General features: G+C 38.5%; 2 protein-coding genes across 13 annotated transcripts in view; one reads left to right on the forward strand and one right to left on the reverse strand.

Moving 5' to 3' along the window:
- LOC145491447 (uncharacterized) overlaps nucleotides 1-13499 on the forward strand; it is a 178866-nt gene that overhangs the window by 75487 nt on the left and 89880 nt on the right. The gene's annotated exons all lie outside the window — the stretch shown is intronic.
- LOC145491483 (uncharacterized) lies at nucleotides 4253-6109 on the reverse strand. The gene is made up of 2 exons (XM_081470722.1): nucleotides 4793-6109; nucleotides 4253-4529 (listed from the first exon to the last, which is right to left on the reverse strand). Exons 1-2 carry the CDS (start codon nucleotides 5305-5307, stop codon nucleotides 4382-4384), a joined length of 663 nt encoding a protein of 220 aa, XP_081326848.1. The 5' UTR covers nucleotides 5308-6109; the 3' UTR covers nucleotides 4253-4381.

Raw genomic sequence — 13499 nt, forward strand, 5'->3', positions numbered from 1 at the left:
GCATCTCAGTGGTATAAGGAAAATTCACTTCTTGCAAACAAAGATGAATTTCTGGCAATGACACTAAATGCAAATAGGGAGGAAGCAATGTCAGTCACTATTACACTTGATTACACAGCACCGATAGAGCCCACTAATCTTATGAAACTCTTGGTTATTATTATAGACGATAAACTTAATTTTACCGAACATGTTAACTCAATTGTGGTTAAGGCAGGGAGACTTGTCGGTGTCATAATGCGCTTAAGAAATCTGAAAATTGTGTTTAGAATTTTAGACATATTCAAAGTTTGTATGTAGTTGTTTAGGTAGAAATTATTATATTATAGTACGTATTTTAAAATGTAAATGGAATTCTAGATTTGTATATATACTGTAACAAGTGACAGGTAATTTTAACTTAACTTAACTTAACTTGATTTAGTAGTAATTTTAGTAATTTTATTGGGAGCGTCCCGGATTAGTCGGCCTCCGGGCAGACTAGAAGTTTTAGACATTTCAATAAAGTTGATTGATTGATTGATTGATTGATTGATTGATTGATTGATCTCATTCCAGAGAAAGTCAAGCTTCAGCTTTAGAAGTCAGCAATTTTACTGCTCTGTTATATGGCACTCCATTAAAGCTTTTGATAGACGTAAACTAGCGGAGAGGATCCAAGAAAAGGCACTTAGAGCTATCTACCGCGACACAGCTTCAAGTTATGAAAAACTGTTAACTACTACTGGATTGCCAACAATGTTAAATCGAAGACTCCAGGATATAGCAATTTTAACGTTTAAAGTTAAGAACAACTTATGACCACAGTATATAATCGATCTTTTTAAAAGACAACAAAGCAACTTTAATTTGAGAAATATAGACTTTGTGATTAAGGATTCCAAAATTCAAGACAGTGACTTATGGAAAACATTCAGTGTAGTATTTGGGTTTAAAACTATGGGCCAGACTTCCTAATCATGTTAAATCATTCATGCATTTTGAAGAATTTTAAAAATAACATAAGGAAAAGGGATTTAATTGATGAAAGCAGCGGATGCAAATGTCATATGTGTTCAACTTGACTACTTTCTTCATTCTTATCATTCTTAGTTAACTTTATTTGTAACTTTATTCACTTTTGTATCCTTATTTTGATAGATAGGCTTTTATCTTGTAAATAATTATAGTGTTTAAAAATTGAATTTGTACATAGTCCTGATAAGTGTAGCTCGCTTTAGGTGTCTCCAATTAGCAGCAAAGCTAAGTTTCGTTGACACGTAAATAAAGTTATTATCCTAGCTTATTATCTTACCGAGAGCCTGGAACAGGCCACAAAACAGTCAATCTGCCTTAAAGCAGGCCAATAGGAGTTTTTAGTGTCTTTGGGTATTAGATCATTCTAAAGAATAAGGTAATCTGATTTTTTTCTGTTCCACATGATTTACAAGTATGAAAGGGGTGTTTCACAATCAAGGTATAGAGCCGTTAAGTTGTTGGTTTCTTTTTATATTCTTTGCCCTTTAAGTGCCTCAGGTGTCTGAAAAATTGTTGTCCGCAGTCCATGTCCTTATCAAAACAAGTCCATGTCTAGCAGAAGCTGAAAATTTCCCTGCTATAAAGTCTCTGTACACTAAAAACACTTCAAAATGAGGGATCCTTCTGTTATGTCTGATCAATATTCGTCATGCAGTGATTGTAACAGAGGTGTCCACAGAATATTACTAACCTCCGTTACTTCACAAATGGAACAAACCTAAGCGATTGAAATCAGTAAAGACTATCGGATCTGTGATCGTGGAATTGCTTCTTGATATTTAAATCATTAATCGACTTATGAACACTAACCACGGATCCTACATTTCAAAAGTAACGTTTTTTTCCTTTAAGCCCAGTAGAGAGGAGGGTTATGGATAAGAGGGCAACCTCCGTTACCTAAATATTTCTGCTTCACGTTTTAGCCATAGTGCTTAAGTTTTAATATAATACAGATGACCTTGAAACTATGTCGTTTTCAGAAAATCATTCCATTTGAACTAATTTTCTTGAAAATATTGAATATTAATCAGACAAATAGTAACCTCTTTTATCGAGTGTTACAGTAACCTCCTTTACCAGATGTTACGAAGTAACGTAATGCTGTTTGAAATAAGTTAAGAATTGACAGAGATAACCAATGAATGGCGATGCCAGTGTAACCTTGCAAAGGTCTCCAAAGCAAGTTAGTTTTCTGAAAAAGGCTGTAACACCTGATGCCTTTTCTGGCCATAATTGAGCCTCCTTTTCCCCCCGGACGATCAAAGCAACAGTACAGGCTGACTGATGAGACTGTTGCAATGACCGACAACCTGTTTACAAAGCATTAATCCAATATGCAACTTTACCAGGTCCGAATGTAAATGTTTATGACTAAGTAACTTCCGTCACCATTTCTGTTATGTGACTAACAATAATATTGGCATTTACATAAACAGCTTAATCCAAAGTTTTTCTTAAATTTTACCCAAGACGTAACATTTACCAGTTATATTTATCGACAACAGTTAACGTCAAGTGCAAGTGTACCCATAATGTATGAGAAAGTTATTGATAGTTTGTTTTGATAAACAGTTTAAACATCTTCACTGACTTTTGTATTACACTTAGTTTATAGATTCATCTGTCGAAGGAAAGCAAACATATGCTCAGATAAAAAGACACGAAAAATAGCTTGTTTTCATTATGCCGTGTAACCTCCGTTACCACAACCATTACCATTACAAAAGGTTCCCAACGGTAATAAGTGAATTCATTGAAGAAGTGTGTGATTGAAGTTGATTCATATATCGACACAGATACTATCAAAGGAAAAATAATGCATGTAGATCTTCTCTTGAAGTAATTAAAGGAAAACAAAGTATTTTGGACCTTTTTTCCTTAATTTTCCCTATTGTAAACTATGATCTCTTTGAAAGCTTAAAAAGGTAAAAAACGTGAACAAATTATGCTGATTTTACCGTCAAAATGCAAAGAAACCTTACATAAGCGTATGATTAAAATAAATTACACTGGTTTATGACATACCCTGCCCTGGACAATTTTCATAAAGGAGACGTCTTAAAATTTGTCCCTAATTTAACAAGTAGGACCCTATCAGTTGAAAGGCCATACATTTTTCCCTTCAACACATCACATGGCAATATTTTTCACAAATGTTTCCTGACATTGTACCAAATCTAAAAAAAAAGCTTGTTCAAGCCCTTAGATTGCATCAGTTTCTTTTCACTTTGCTGTTTCAGGCGGATTGGCTGAAAAACATCCACGCAATGCCCATGGTTACATCCGTGAAAGGACTGGATTCCACCTGTAAAAATAACTTGAGAGGGATTACCCTGGGAACAAGGCCCTTATTGGATCAACTCTCTTACTCCTCATTCTCTCTTGTGTCTGAATGGGTTAAAAAGGATAATGATTAATTCACGGTTCACAAGTCTTAAGCTATCCTATTCCGGTTTTTATGCACTTGTCCCTCTGGGACAGTCGTGAGCTTATAGCTCGTTTTGTTAACATTGACTGCTGGTGTCATGGTGTTTGGCCGTGTAGACATCACGCTTCCGCACATGCACATAGCCGGAGAGACTCCAAGTAAACAATCACACAACAACCATGGTTACATTCGTGGAAGAACTAAATAACAAGCTTGGGAATTATGGCGCGTTTTCAGGGTCAAAATAAAAACTAACTTTTCCACCTTTCCTTACCTGCTAAGTAAAATGTCTGTCATTTCCTGTCTTTGAAATTAGACAGTACGCATCTCTTTTGACCTCCGAAACAATACATTCCACGTTTCCTGAATACTAAAATCATAACATCCGGCATATTTTGACCTTTGAACAAAATTCTCCGCGTTTCCTGACTTCTCTCGAATTTTAAGTCCGGCATGTTCTGACTTTCAATGTAATTAGTTACCAAATACCGTACTACTTAGTTTAAACATCTCAACTAAACATCCCATGCCGGCACCTGACAAGCCATTTAGTTCATAATGAAATCTCGCTGCTGAGCCGACATTCTGATTTGCAAAATTTGTAAATGCGCGTTTTCTGACTTCTCGATTCTACCAGGCGTCTTTTCCGCGTAGGCGTGGATCCAACAATAATACACATAACATGTGATCAGGGTTTTCAAATTGAAATAAAGTAGCAGGAGGAAATCATAAAGTAGGCGGCAGACTCTAAGGTCATGATGTAGAGGAGCGCCGGAATGGCTTACCTCCTCCTGCACGGGGGGAGGGGGGGGGGGGGAGGGCAATGGGATGAAGACCGTGGAAAATTTGAAAATCTATTTGTCTTGAGAAGCATTTTGATGACTGAAAAGTGCTTTTGTTGGAGGCTACTGTACACTTTATTTTAACAAGGGTTTATTAAAAATTCCTTGAGGGGAGTCCATATTCTACCACTGCTTGTTGGAAAAGGCCAAGAACAGTAGCTGCGGTATTCTTTGTTCCAGCTCTAAGATATACTGGAAATCTTGTGCATCCATCAACTCCACCATGCACTACAATCTTCCATCTGAAACTTAAAATACATGAGTCCATACTTTGCTGTCCTTTCATGGATTCTGTCCTCACTACCAACAACTAGTCTCCTTCGTAGCCGTTTTTTGGGTGTCACGCAACGCTTCTTTGGAGAGAGCGTTGCGTGACATCCCCCCACCCCCCCCCCCAAAAAAAAACCGGCTGGGAAGGAGACTAACCAACAACCACCTGTATTAGAAACTAGGCGCAGTAAATCTGAATAAATTTTATTTATAATCAATTACGAATAAGGTTCACCTGATCAATTTATGATTCCCGTCTATGTGCCATGTGCCACAGTACACAGCTCTTGGTGTAAGGAATAGCCATCTCACTGCAAGTCCCTCCGGATCCGTTCTTTGCATGCATTCTCGGGCTCTCAGCTGGGGCACATTTATATTGCGAAACACTAGCTGCGATTGGACCCTCCGATATCCCGCATCTGGAAAATCCCTACGAAAGGATCTTACCATGTTATCAAGGTCATCATCACTAATGGTTGTCGTCCTGTCAGTAATGGAGATATTGTACTCCCGCATACGTCTTTTTATGGTACTCTCACTCACACCAAGGGCTCTGGACATGTCGGGTAAGTTGATTTCATAATCGGCAAGATATTGCAGCTGCTCCCGTGGAATCTCGAACCTAGGACGCCCAACCGTTCTAGGCTGGTTTGCTACTGCTGGGGAGGAATGATACCAATTCCGCTCTACCTCCGACAACATTCGCGTCACAGTGGCGAGTGAGGGTCGAACTGTATCAAACACCTGCATGTTGTCAGCAAGTCGAACCAAATGGCGAGAAATTTGTTCCAATCGGAACAGAACATAATCAGCCACATCTTCACTAACTGTGTCCTGTTGAAGTCTCCTTGCAAGGTCGAATGATGTATGGCGAAGACTGCTCAAGAATTGCTCTTATGCCGTCGACACCATTAATAAATCCAAGGGAAAACCCCCGGCCCCCTTGGGTCCTGGCACTAGGTTTGCATCAGGGGATCCAGGCTTGCGCGGAAAAGACGCCTGGTAGAATCGAGAAGTCAGAAAACGCGCATTTACAAATTTTGCAAATCAGAATGTCGGCTCAGCAGCGAGATTTCATTACGAACTAAATTGCTTGTCAGGTGTCAGTATGGGATGTTACGTTGAGATATTTAAACTAAATATTACGACATTTGGTAACTAATTACATTGAAAGTCAGAACATGCCGGACTTAAAATTCGAGAGAAGTCAGGAAACGCGGAGAATTTTGTTCAAAGGTCAAAATATGCCGGATGTTATGATTTTAGTATTCAGGAAACGCGGAATGTATTGTTTCGGAGGTCAAAAGAGATGCGTACTGTCTAATTTCAAAGACAGGAAATGACAGACATTTTACTTAGCAGGTAAGGAAAGGTGGAAAAGTTAGTTTTTAATTTTGACCCTGAAAACGCGCCATAGGGAATAAGGCGTCTGCTGGATTAACTCTCTTACTATTCATCCTCCCTTCTGCATAGGTTGGTAAGGATGATAATTAATCCACGGTTCAGAAGTCCATTCCATATTACATTCCAGATTGTATCCCCTGGCTTGAGGGCGCTGTGTCTTCTGGGACATTCTTGCTCTTGATTTACGCTCTAATTGATTTATGATTTATGACACTGACATTCTAACTCTTGATTTATGGTTGCATCTTGACATCTTGAGCTGTGACAGTGCATTTTTGGCTTCTTCTTCTTCTTCTTCTTCAAATAAAGGAGTGAAATTCAAGTTATTTTGCTGCGTGGTTAGTTTATAAACATTCATTTACACATTTTCTAACAGTGGGATTGTATTTCTTTAGTTTTTAACGACTCGTTGATCTGTTAAATGCAGAAAGCTAAGATCACTTCTGCTTTAGAAATTGCTGTGCTTTCAGTTCATAGACTTTGAAAGAAACTTTCGTCATTTACGAGCGTTGTTGTTATCTTCACAGTTCCCAGATTCAAGATGTGATGTTTCCTCGATTAATTCTTACTTCGGGTAAGCATGTTAGGAAAAGTGTGGATTAGGGTCCAGTGAAACTCAAGCTAGCTATAAACATGTAGTTGGGTTATTCAGCGCAGTGCACGTATATTGTTTTAGAGAGTAGTTATGTCAACAAGATAGGTTGGGTTTGCAAACCAAATGTTGATTAGATTGTTCAAATTGTAAAAGATATGAACTTGCAATTTGAGATAAACAGTGATTTATATTATTAAGTTGCACTTTGAACTTTAGAAAATGAAGTTGGTAACTTCAGGTATATTTTCAAGAAACTCTCTGAAATATTATTAAATTGTTTTCCTCAATACTTTGAAATCTAGTATTCAAATCTTCACTCTATTTAAAAAAATGTTTTTTTATCCTAGTAAATCACAACTTTTTTGGTTAAAATCTACTCATCCACATTATCCACACTTGAAATAGGGTTGAACTACTAAGTCTAAGAGGAAGTGGCTATTTCTAGTGTAAAGTCTCTTAAGGCATTGGGTTATATCCTTATTATGTTAGTGTCATGACACTTTCTTAAGTAATGCACCCTTAGTAAAGAGGCCCTGTTAGGGGGGGTATCCGTGTCCCCTGTCTGAAATTCGTCACCAGCCATGTCGGCATTTTGCAAGATTCCTATGTCGCCTGTTGGAATTTCGTCTCAGAGGAGTTGGGTCGGGAAATTTGACTTTGTTCGATTAAAACGAAGCTACACGTATAACACATCGTAATACCTTTGTTTATTAAAAAAAAAACCCGACACAGTGCTCTCAAGTCTCACGCATTGAGCATGAGGCTCACGCAAACGAATTCAATCTTGCGCTCTCACGCTGAAACTATTCTTTCTCCCGCATTGAAGGTTCCTTGCTGTTTTAGTCAATACATATATAATTAAGTATCTCTTTGGATATAACTTACTTCTTGCATGCTTTGCACTTGCTTCGAACACTTTTCAGCACTAGGAATTCTTATGCACAGTGAGCATTTCTCTGGTCAGTGGGTCTAATGATTACTTTAAGGTTACTTTTAAAGCATCACATTTCGACTCAGAATGAAGGAAAAGACTTCTTAGCTACTTCAATTTTTCAAAATTTTCTAAGGGGCTGGGGGCATGCTGGGGGGCATATTGGTGGCATGCTTTCTAAGGGCTTGGGCATGCTTTTGAGCACTGAAGTTGCTAACCTCCTAAGAGATGTGGGGTATGCTCACCCGGGAAATTTTGAAATTTAGACGTTTGGAATTGCTATTTTCAGCCATTTTCCAGTCAGTATTTCGACCTAAAGTACAATCGAACCTATGACTATTTTTACCATGTTTATGTTTAACAACCGTTCTTTAGCTCAAAATCTCAACGGCCTCAATCAGATAATCTCTCCATCTATAATCTTCCTTCGAATTTGGCGTAACCCTTACTTTCTGCTGAAGATGAGAAGACCTTGCCAGCTTTCCCCTGTCTCTCTTTTCCTTCCATAATGCCATTTGTTGATAATACAACTTCATATTTTTTTACTGGTGACCCACTGATAAAAATATGAAGCAGACTTTCAAAGATCTCTTTCCTTTTTCCTTAAGTGTGTTTTTAGGCATTTTAGGCCACTTCTCTCTCAGCCGAGAGTGAGAAAAAATACTCAGCAATGACGTTTTGGCATATATAAGAAAGCCTGTGTTTCACGACCCGTCGGCATCGCACGTGAGAGAGGAAAACACTTTTAAAACTCTGGAAATGCGTCTTCACTTTGACTCAGATGTTTAAAACAATCACTGCATTCTCAGTTCCGAAATTCATTGTTGGTCTATCTTGCCATTGCTGTCGCTTTCTCTATTTCACTGGAGTAGTCTGTCGTTCGTCGCCAATTCATAGCTCTCATGTCGCCATTTCAAGGCCGTGTCGCTTGTCAGAATTTACCCCTAACAGGGCCTCAGTAAAGGGTGGTTTCCTTTTTTAAGGGTAGAAAATTCGGATTATGTGTACTTAAGGCATCTGTCAGCCGAGTATTGCTCGATACTATCGACCGATATGTCAACTAACTCATGGCCGACATAGCGACCAATACTCGGTCGATATGTTGACTGACACTCGACGGACAGGCATGTCGTCTGACACTCGGCTGATACTTCGCCGACACTCGGCCGACACTTGACCGATACTTCTTCAACACTCAGCCAACACTACGCTCATTTGGGCAGCTCTTGTTTCTGACTTCTATCTTCTCTGCTCAAATATTATATAATCTTCTCTAGCCCTTTGAGAGTGTCTTTCGGCGGCCCTCGTCCATTTTTTACTTTTCATACTGGCGACATTCTTCTATCTCAAAGACTGTTTTTTCCAGCTATGCTTGTCGAGATCTCAAGTTGCAATAGATATGTATTCGAAATTACAGCAGTTTGAGCTGCATCCTTGCTCTATCAACATGTGAGCATAGACGGTAGAGACTCTTCTTTCGCGCCTCCTGTGGGGAGACGGCTGCTATGTCAGCAAAACAACAGTTAACAGTACACCGGTACCACCAACAGTCGACCATTACACCACCAAAAGTCAACCGATACACCAGCAACTGTTGATTGTAACATGTCAGTCGAGGTGTTGGCCTAGTGTTGACCGACATAACGACCGATAGTGTCGACCAACGGTCTTTTGACTTGACACAACACTCTGCCAACTCTCGGTTGACATATTGACCGCGTATCGGCTGATATGTCGACCGACTGTCAGTCAATATATGGGGCGATAGTATGGGCCGATAGTATTGGCCGATACTCGACCAATGGATGCCTTAAGTACACATGATCCAAAAATTCTTGTCTGAGAAGTCAATCCTAGTTTTAGGGAGACTGTTACTTTAAAATGAGACAAAAGACTTAGAAGCAGGGAAAAAGCCTACTTTTAGTGTGAAACTTCTTCAGCTTAGAGCATTTCACCAGCTCAAGGTGGCTCCCTATAGTTTTATGATCGTACCTGCGCTTAGCACAAAAGAAAGGTCAAGTAATCTGCGCACTGAAAGGAAAACGTCAGTGTTTTTCGAAATTTTATGACATCAACATGAGCACAAAAAGCAAAACTGACAGTGAATTTTCTCGCATTCCTTACAGTAAAATTCTGTAAAATTTGACAGACTGGTAATAAATATTTTACTTTAGTTGGAGCTCATTTTTCAGCAAAATCTATCTGACCAGTTTTTCTGCAGTGGTAAAAGACATAAATTTGCAAAAATCTAAAAAACTGCCAGTACAAACTCTACTTTTTTCGTGTTTAAAATCATATTTCACTGTATTCAATGTACCATAAAAATTTTGGAAAATTTCACCAAAGGAGATTCAAGAAAATCACAAATAAAGCCAATGCCAACGCATTTGTTTGGGCATTTAGAATTCAACATTAAAAGCCAAGATTTTAACAGAGATGATAGTACATCAACATATCATCATTGCTTATTACATTTCATAAGTTTGAAAGGACTGGGTGTAAAAACGAATTCCAAAACAGCAATCAAAACATAACACTAGCGTGTGCAACATGATAAATGATTACCCTATGGAGCCACCTTAAGAAGACTACATTTTGGTGTGAGGGTGTCTGCAATCGATTGAATTTGCCCTGACCTAAATGATTTGGTTTTTGTGTTGTTAAACCATGGACTATTTTGTGTCTTCATAGCACGCTATTTTGTTGAAGTCGTGTTTCCCATCAGGACCCCCATCGGGGCTCCCATCGGCTGTGTAGACCTGGAAATCATCTGTACAGCCAGTCTAGGCCGGGGTAATGAAATGTTGGTTTGTCAGGAGGGAGGAAAACTGGAGTGCCTAGAGACAAACCCTTGAAGCAAGGCCAGAATCAACAACAAACTGAACCCACAAATGACTAAGTTTACTGAGAACCCAGCAAAATGAACACAGTCCATTCATTTGGGACATGAACAAGCGATGAAACTGATGATCAGAAAATCAATTCAATTCATTTGATGAATCAATGCCAATCCATTTCCAGTTACTTAATTGGCGTAGATTGGCATTGGTCTATTGATGACCAACTGATAATCACTCAAAAGTGGTTGCTAATGTCATCAATAATTGTCATCACTGCGCTCTCTCCTTGCTTCTAATATCATTTTGATAATACAGTGTACATGTATTTAATTCTCACACAGGTCTCAAGGTGTGGAAGTCAAAGTCAGGATGTGAATATTAACATACTGCCTCTCATTTCTTAGGTATGAATTGATTGTAAACAGTTCAACAACTTCAATCAGGGCTACATGTCAATATCTGACAGCATAATTGTGACAAAAAAAAGAATCGAATCCGTTTATTTGTGATTGGACATTTAATGTTAGTTGAATGTTAATGTTACTTGGACCTTTAATGTTACTTTAATGTAACAAGTTTAATTACGTTCACATATTGTAACGTGATCCTAATCCAGTCTGTATCAAGATTTTTTGGGAGGGATTTCTTCACTGATTTACCCCCCCTCAACAGCAGGGGCAAATTACATCATGAGCGCATGCATGAAGTAACGTATTCACCATATAGATTCGAAGAAAGTATGTAGATTTCTGCTGTTAAGCTGTATGTATTTTGACCAGCTCACCATCAACAACAATTAACTATAACCTGCGTCATCAGAAAAGAATGTTTTGTAACTTGGTGTTAGCAAATGGCCATGAGTTGTGATAAGAAAACAAATCTTCCATGTAGCTCGGCGAATGGCTATGATGACCCTTAGATCTGTGGTCAGAAAATAAGTTTTCCGATTTGTAGCTCAGCAAATTCATTGTGCCCATAATTACACAGGCAGTGAGGCCTGGGTTCAAATTTCGACTCTCTCTTTTTCCTCATTCAGCCACGAATTGCCATCTTGGTCTCTTAAGTGCATGCATCACCTGATGTGTAAAGTAGGGCAGAAGTTGTTGTCGTTTAAAGTTAACATGGATTCCACGATTTCTAGGGTAGTGACATCACATACAAACAAACAAACCATTTGCGATAAACCCACACTAAAAGACATTAAGCGTTTTGGGAATGGGTCGGTCTGCAAGCCTTACGATAGATCAATAGGAGCGCACATTTTCAGTGAATTTATCAAGAATCGCGTTGTACCAAAGGAGTTATCAACTGGGGCTATCAACTCTTCAACTTGATAAAAAGCATCTTCAGAAGCGTCATCGTATTTTTAGGTGTGATCATGAACCTAGTAGAATCCCAGCATGAACTCAATAACATCTGAGCAATTGTTTAAGAATGTATCTGTTGGAGTACACCTAAGTAAATCCTCTGAGACACTCCGTAAAAGTATAGTAACAGTACTCGAAATTAGAAAAAATCCAGGTTGTCCCTTTTTTTAAAAGCTGGGCAACCAAACCTGTGAATTTGGTTGCCCTGATGAATCCTTGGTTGCCCGTTAGAAAAACCTACACTTTTAAGTGTGCTACTCCAAAAAATATCCATTTTTGTCTCCTTAGTGAAGAAATAGAGAATTTGAGAGCAATTATGGTACGATCCTACCTTTATTTACATGCTGTGTAGAATCACATGGTGGTCAAGCTTGAACTAATCCCATAGTTCTTAGTCTGCACCAATGGTTTTCTTGGAAGTCTGGGTTTAAGTTGTGGCATATTCAAAACGGTGTCTTGATCGCCACCAGACATGAAGCTTTGTGTTTTTCTCTTACATTTTCATACCTGGCAATGTTTTGTAAAATTTATATCCAAAACACAGGAAAATGCTGAGCTGAGCCAATTAATTATTATTTACTTCACACTATCAGACATTGACAACACAAAACTGCCACGTTCATGTAGTTTTGGGTGCTGTTCATGATGAATTTATTTTCTATTTTTGGCTGGGTTGTCCGTTTTTTTCCTTGGACAACCGGCGTCTTGATTTTACCAAAAATTGGTTGCCCGGTAAACTTTTTGGTCGTCTTGGATGACCGGATGACCACTAATTTCGAGCACTGTAATGAAGTAAACATCTCGAACTAAACGATATTCTCTCGTTATTTTCCTGTAACAGATTTATATGTTGTTACAAAATTCAAACCTATGTAGCAAATTATTGTACATTTAAGCTGAACACAGATATAGAAAAAAAAAGTGTATGGTGACCCAAGCGAAACAATTCTTGGCTTGCACTGTCACGCAATCCTGATGCAGTAAAAAATTATTCGAAAACCATTTAGTTTATAAAGTCAAAAAATTGTGATGTTATAGGAGATTGATAAAAAAAGAGTGACACTTCTCCAAGTTTTAAGTCTGTGCATTTTCCCAAACTTCAAATGTCTGCCGAAATATTTTGCACAAATTTATGGAGCCCAGTATGGAGCCTCCATGCTGGTCTAACTCCGTGGTATACCAACGTGGCACTGAAAAATAGTATAAACATCTGGAACTCACTTTGGCTACCTAGGCGACTGATTATCCATACTGAACAAACAAGCACTTACATAAGCACTTTTCCTAATACTTTTGATTAACTTCTGAATAGGCAAAAAATCACGAAATAAGTATATATTTTTCAACAAACGTGCTCGCAGCTCTACTGATGTCACACACTGCCATAACTCTGAAATTCAAAATGCACTGGTTTCCAAATGAAGCAAGCTACACAGATATGCATGGAAACCCCGTATGCCTGATGAGGATAAAATAGAACATGATGACGTCACGTGCAAGCCAAGAATAGCACCACCATATAGCCAAGGTAATGAGTTGGTATCTGGACAAAATGCCGGACAACAATTAATTGTTGCAATGAGTTTGACTGTGCCCTTTGATTTCTAACAGCAATCAAGGAATCACTTCTGCAAATGATGTCATTCAAATAATGAATATTCAAGTTTGTCTCAATTAGCAATATTATAATTGTGCTTGATACTACTACGATACTGTACATCAAGAGATTGCATTAGAGGGATATCAGTACTCTACCTCTTTACAAAGAGCTTTGGAATCACTATTAATTATCTCAAAACTACAAC

Source organism: Orbicella franksi, chromosome 6, assembly GCF_964199315.1.
Source record: "Orbicella franksi chromosome 6, jaOrbFran1.1, whole genome shotgun sequence".
NCBI lineage: Eukaryota > Metazoa > Cnidaria > Anthozoa > Scleractinia > Merulinidae > Orbicella > Orbicella franksi.